General features: G+C 35.6%; 2 protein-coding genes across 2 annotated transcripts; one reads left to right on the top strand and one right to left on the bottom strand.

Annotated features, from left to right (window-relative positions):
- Window positions 1-893: 893 nt before the first annotated feature.
- mRpL17 (mitochondrial ribosomal protein L17) lies at window positions 894-2,440 on the bottom strand. Its single transcript, XM_066396061.1, has 3 exons — window positions 2,108-2,440; window positions 1,879-2,053; window positions 894-1,815 (listed from the first exon to the last, which is right to left on the bottom strand). The coding sequence occupies exons 1-3, from the start codon at window positions 2,303-2,305 to the stop codon at window positions 1,535-1,537; spliced, it is 654 nt and encodes a 217-aa protein (XP_066252158.1). The 5' UTR covers window positions 2,306-2,440; the 3' UTR covers window positions 894-1,534.
- Window positions 2,441-2,612: 172 nt separating this feature from the next.
- Bet5 (blocked early in transport 5) lies at window positions 2,613-3,626 on the top strand. The gene is made up of 3 exons (XM_066396209.1): window positions 2,613-2,809; window positions 3,192-3,401; window positions 3,460-3,626. The coding sequence occupies exons 1-3, from the start codon at window positions 2,711-2,713 to the stop codon at window positions 3,586-3,588; spliced, it is 438 nt and encodes a 145-aa protein (XP_066252306.1). The 5' UTR covers window positions 2,613-2,710; the 3' UTR covers window positions 3,589-3,626.
- Window positions 3,627-6,026: the final 2,400 nt, after the last annotated feature.

A 6,026-nucleotide genomic window follows, 5' to 3' on the forward strand; every position in this document is an offset into this window, starting at 1 on the left:
TTTGGCTCGGTTACCGGTATATTCTTTTCGGTTTTTCATACAGAAATAGAATCGACAATTTTCGAAGAAGTTTTCTTGTTCATCCCTCCAGGCCCATAAAGGAAGGTTGAGAAACTCTTCGACGGACAAAGTAGCATCCAAAAGTCATTGATCTTAATTCTTTTAAGTTTTTTCATAACGCTCATCCAATTTTTGGTATTTAAAAGAACAAGAAAATAGCCACTCCCCATCTGAATGTCCTTCTGGAACTGTCCTGGAGTGAATACGTCTCGAGCAAGTGCGCAATGTGGACGTGCTAAAGAACATTCGTTTCTATCTCGGGTCTTAAACCCAAATCCTGCACTGTGTGGGTGAGGTTTATTCTTACATGTCCTGGAATCACTGACCGTGAGAACAGCTTCCATTAGAGCCCTCGAGGCGCTGCTGAGCCTCACCCCGTTGGATTTAATGATTAAATCAGAAACGATATTGAGCTGAAGTGCTTAAAGGATTAAAGTTGATTAATAGAAGTTGAAAGAATATAATCGTGAGAGTCCTTCTTGTAACACAATTGTTCAGCTTTTTAGTGGATCAAGTCGCTAATAAGTTCAAACCTTTTTAAAGTGTCACCTCAAACAAGTCAAATTTGCTTGAACCAGTTTAATCTATGAATATGTTGTTTCTGTATGCGTTTGATTAAAAAATGAGTCTTAAGGGATTTAAAAGTGTACAACCGATGTTTAGAACTTTTCCGCAAATATGATGGATTTGAAATCCCAGTGCTATGTCTAATTCCCTACAACAAAATCCCATAAAGTTTACTTGAGTGACAACAGGAACTTGATTTTACACAAACTTGCGAGATAATCTCTAAAGCATAATGTTAACATTTATAAAACGGGGTGACGTAGATACATAACTATAATATTTATCAACTGGCCTTTCTCTCTAGTATTTGTGTTGTTGTGATTGGCAGCGATGCCTGTTTAAAACTGTGAATGTCACTCTCCTCAAAACGGGAACATATGATCGAGGGAGCACATGTTTGCTTGTACATCAATAAACAACACAATATCTATTTACTAATAATTTTAAAATCCAAAAATTAAAATCTTGGCACCGGCATAGGAGTCGTGTTTGTTTGAAATTTTACTAGTAGCTGCCGTTACCAAAAGGCTGAAGTACCGACATCTTAGAATTTTACCAGCTAATGAAATTTTTCGTATTAATTGACGTCAAAAACGAAACAGTTTATCCAGGATCCGCAATAACGGCCGTCCATTACGATCGAAGGTATTTCGAAAGTCATAAAAACCCCAGAAACAAACATGATACTGTTTACACAATTGACTGGGTTTCGATGAACAGCTATTGTAAACTTAATTACCAGCGTTGTTTTAAAGTTTATTTTGTTGGTAAATTAGCGCTGCGTTAATGAATGTGAGAAATGTGATTTTCTTGGAAAACCTCAATCTAATAGGACCTCAATGTGATTTTTATTTATTACAAAACAAACATATTTACAAAAACGAGTTACCTTCCTTAAGAGTTCTACTTAACTACTGCGGCTCGTATCTTTACTTTCATCTGTACTTGCTTCTTCAGATTCCAAAGACTGTCGTTCAGGCTCTTCAGTCGATTCAACATTGAGGCCCACTGCAGATTCCACAGCATCAATTTTAGCCGCTATTTCTGCATACTTTTTTGTCCTATAAGCTTTTTTGGCTTCATCTAACAGAATATTGTGAATCAAGTTTTTGTTTGTACTGGTATCTGGCAGCAGAGATGGATAAGGATTGCCTTTAAGTTCTAAGACAGCCTTCAGATTCTCAGGTCCTAAAATAAAATATTTAGGATTCACCATAATGTCAAGAAAAATATGAAGCAGTAAAATTATACCTGGATATGGTCGTGGAGCTCGAAGAAGTCTTGTATAACATACATTATATTGTTCAAATCTGGGAACTAAAACTTTGAATAATTTGTGAATTAGCTGTTTCTCTATCAGCCAATAATCAGCCATTTCCATTGTGGGGATATGGCAATCCCCATGACGAATTGCATCTGATATAAGCTAAAATGGTGTTGGTCAAACATCAACAAACTACTGACAAAAAGTTAAACTCACCCTTTCTGCATACATTCGAGCTTCATGAGCCCTTGGAAAATTCAACTCCAGTCTTTCATGTTTTACTAGAGCGGTAACAGTTTTGCGCATTTTATTCAATCTTTCCTCGGGGCCTTTAGGGTTTCGGAATTTTCGGAGACGGGAAGGGCATTGTATTCTCAGTTGGGAGACTAGTTTTGAAACGTCAGCTTGGTTCATTTTGAATGGCTCGATTTAGTCCAGGTATATGTAATAAATTCGAAGGTGGGTATTTAACAAAAACTGTAAAATATGTTGAACAGAAGTGAAGTAATAAAGGAGGAATTTGAATAAATTCCTTGAGATTATTGAGCCCCACTTTCCTGAGAAAAGTAAGGTTAAGAACTCATGTTAAGGTATAAAATAAGTAATTTTGAATAGGCATTGTGACAACTAGAGTATGGAGAGTGCTTGGAGCAGATCTGTACACTCACAGAATACATTTTCTATCCTGCTTCGATCCAATGAAAGAAAGGAAGACGAGGAATTAAATAGTTTGGTTATGTTAGTGTTTATTGTTTTTCTTAATAACAGAATTAAAAATATTAAAAATTAAAACAAGTAGCAGATTTAATAAGCTTTATTATGACCGTACATAATATTTATATATTCGATAGATTAGGTACCTTGTTGTATTATCAAGAATGGAACAGATCGAAGCATTCTGGTATAACTCGAGATGAAGTAAGAATAAAAATACAACTACCAATTTCAGTTCAACTTCTGTAAATTTCACTTTCACTCTCCAAAATTTCCCATTTACAACGTTCAAGTGACCCAACTGTTTAGTTTTCTCTTTTATAAACGCCAATGAAATTTCTAGAGATAGTCGAGGCCCTGTGCAACCTCACATCCTTTCAAATCGTATCTCATACAATAATTTCCTGCGGGCGTACGTTGGGAAATTCATATTATTTCTACCAATTTGTTAATCTTCTTAAGTAAAACAGACACCTTAACCTTCCGTTATTCTGGCAGACAGGTCAGGATTTTATAAAAAGAGGAAAGATAAAGGGGGGATTCTTCTTTGTGTCTTTACAAACCTTACATAGCAGTACTTTTGCAGGAGGCAAAATTAATGTACGGAATGATATTTTCCCTAAAATCCTTTGTAAATAAAATATCTCCGACTGACACCAAAGAAGGCTTTCTCTTCTACAAAACGTCAAAATACACTCTGCATTATTTAGAGACACCATCAGGGTTGAAATTCATCTTGAACACCGACAACCATTCGCAAGGGGTTAGAGATTTGTTGCATCAAATTTACAAGGAGGTAAGTTTATTCCTTGTTAAATTTGATTTTCTAGTTAATTATGAAGGTTTTTTTCTAGATTTTTGTGGAATACGTAGTGAAGAATCCTCTCTGTAGCTTGAGCCAACCTATTCAGTCAGAGCTTTTTAAAACCAAGTTAGATGCTTATATTAAACAATCCTCAGTTTATATGACGAAGTCAATGTAAATCCTTTTCACTTTATTCTAAGCTTTTTGTTATTGATTTTTTGAGAATAAAATATAAAAAATGTTTTTTTTTATAGGAGGTTCTTCCAATGCACACTGAAAAGGTCCTTTTATCAGCGCTCCAATAAATATAAAACGTTCAATATTACGAGTTATTTCGTGATATGCGTCACAGTAATAGAATGTTATTGAATTTTTATGGTGCCAAGGGGAGGTAATATGAGGGTGCCGAATCATGCCTTAGATAGGTAATAAAACGAGAGCAGGTGTCGCAAATTTATTTTCTACATGAAAATTTATACGTAGCTTTATTTATACGATTGAGCAAAAGACCCTCTTCGAGAGGAAGTTTTAAAAATGTTGCCTTTCCAGAAGCGATCATTAATAATTCTCCTGGTAGTGACTCGAAAAAGACCAAAAAGCTTCTTCCATTAAGTAGTAAGTTGCTCCCTTTTGAACGTTTTCCATTACCCATGCATATCTGAGTCTAAAGTTTTCGGGGAAGCAAAATTTCCATTAAAGGACATTTATCACAGCGAGCGGATTGCTGTGATTTGAAATATGCCGCTTTTATATAAATTAGGAGCTACACCAGAGTTCAATCAGGCAAATAAACGAATTGCGACCTGGTTTTCTACAGGGTTTCCATTACTTTTATAACCTTCCCAAGTTTCCATGGATTAAGCAGGTTTTAGACTGACAGGGTTCAAATTGCGTTTATTATTAGCAGGAGGAGATGAAATTATAATCATGATCGAGCGGTGTACAACATACAAAATCATATAATATCATGAAAAATTCATGAGGGATGTGAAATTTACATTTCAACAATCTTCCCTCATAAATGCCGTCTAGAATTTCGTTTCCCGAATAGTCGGTGAATAATGCATGGAACACTAGCAAGGAAAACAAGAGGACTCTGATTCAGTTAAACGTCGTTTGTCAGCATTATCATATCGCATGATAAAGTATCGAGGACTAAAAGATTTTGTCCTGAGAACTCGAGAATGTGGACAAATGACTCCTGCCCCCGGATGACGCACTACGTACTTTAGCGTTTGGGGGGCGAATTTTAAATATGTATGAGATGCAAAGTAGTTCTGACAATTCCATGCTCTTGTTCAAATTTAAGGTCAAGAGCACAACTCTTGTGGTCACCTTTAAATTTCGCAAATGGATTTCTATTTACAGGGCATTTCGGAATAAGTCTGGTAATTGCTTATGGTAGATCCCTATGACCAAAATAAGAAATGAAGTTCATGTGACCATGGATCTGTTTTCGCTTCCTGTTTGAAATACCGGGTGATACAATTTTTTTTTTGCTTTTTTCTAATGAGCCCGTTCTGGCATTAAATATTTTTGTGAAAATTGGGGAATGTAAAATAAGTGTAGGGAGAGATTTGAATGGAAAAAATGTTTTTTATTTCACGAGTAGCGTCCCCATTGACGTAACCCGGAACATTTTAAACGAGAAATATGACACGCCACTGGTTTAAAAAAAGTAAAAATAATTTTCTGAATGCTTTATATTTCTATGAAAAAATGTCTCTTGAATGTTTTTCATAACGTTAACTGTTTTCATGAAAAAAACATTCTTTGCTAACTGATATTAAAACTACAAGACCGAATTAGGTACATTACGTTATTAATAAAAAAACAATTAAATAAGGTGTTGAAAATGTCCGCCACCTGCAAGAATGCATGGCTCGGCCCGCTTTCGCATATTTTATCGTGCACTATTTGAAAAATTCCTGGTTTATTTTTTATTGTTTTAAACGAATGAATTATGCGAATTTTCAATTGCGAATTGCTGCGTTTTATTTTTTCCATGAAAACGGTTAACGTTATGAAAAATATGCAAGAGGCCCTTTTTTACAGAAATATGAAGCGTTCAGAAAATTATTTTTCTTTTTTTGACCAATGGCGTATCATATTTTTCGTTTCAAATGTTCGGGGTTAGATCAACGCCACTGGTGAAATTTAAACCATTATTTTCCCTTTAAAATATGTGTCTACATCTATTTTACACTCCCCAATTTTCACAAAAGTATTTAATGCCGGAACGGGCTTATTAAGAAAAATGCAATTTTCTATCGCCCTGTATTTCAAACAGGAAGCGCAAACGGACTTGTGTTCGTATGAACTCTATTTCTTATTTCGGTCTCAGGACCCTACAGTATGCAGTTGGCAGGCTTATTCTGCAACACCCTGTATGGATATAAACGAGCGTAATTTAAGTTAATTTGAAAACTCTGTAGCTTTTATTGATTTTGTCCTACGAGGGCCAAACAGAACTGCCCTGGACAAGCTCCATTACCGAGTAGAATTGGCTGGATAATAGAACGGGCATCGGTTCAGAGATTTAAGAGAATTGGGTCATTAGTTGAGTAATACGAGACATTTAGCAAGGATGAGATGGCAAGGAAGGCGTAGCGCAAA

This window comes from Euwallacea similis, chromosome 13 (assembly GCF_039881205.1).
Source record: "Euwallacea similis isolate ESF13 chromosome 13, ESF131.1, whole genome shotgun sequence".
NCBI lineage: Eukaryota > Metazoa > Arthropoda > Insecta > Coleoptera > Curculionidae > Euwallacea > Euwallacea similis.

Coding starts and splice junctions, on each gene's coding strand:
- mRpL17 (XM_066396061.1), bottom strand. CDS start 2,305: ATGAACCAAGCTGACGTTTCAAAACTAGTCTCCCAACTGAGAATACAA. Junction 2,054..2,107: donor CTCGAATGTATGCAGAAAGG/GTGAGTTTAACT, acceptor ACACCATTTTAG/CTTATATCAGATGCAATTCG. Junction 1,816..1,878: donor AGCTCCACGACCATATCCAG/GTATAATTTTAC, acceptor ATTTTATTTTAG/GACCTGAGAATCTGAAGGCT.
- Bet5 (XM_066396209.1), top strand. CDS start 2,711: ATGACCGTACATAATATTTATATATTCGATAGATTAGGTACCTTGTTG. Junction 2,810..3,191: donor CTGGTATAACTCGAGATGAA/GTAAGAATAAAA, acceptor GTACTTTTGCAG/GAGGCAAAATTAATGTACGG. Junction 3,402..3,459: donor TGCATCAAATTTACAAGGAG/GTAAGTTTATTC, acceptor GTTTTTTTCTAG/ATTTTTGTGGAATACGTAGT.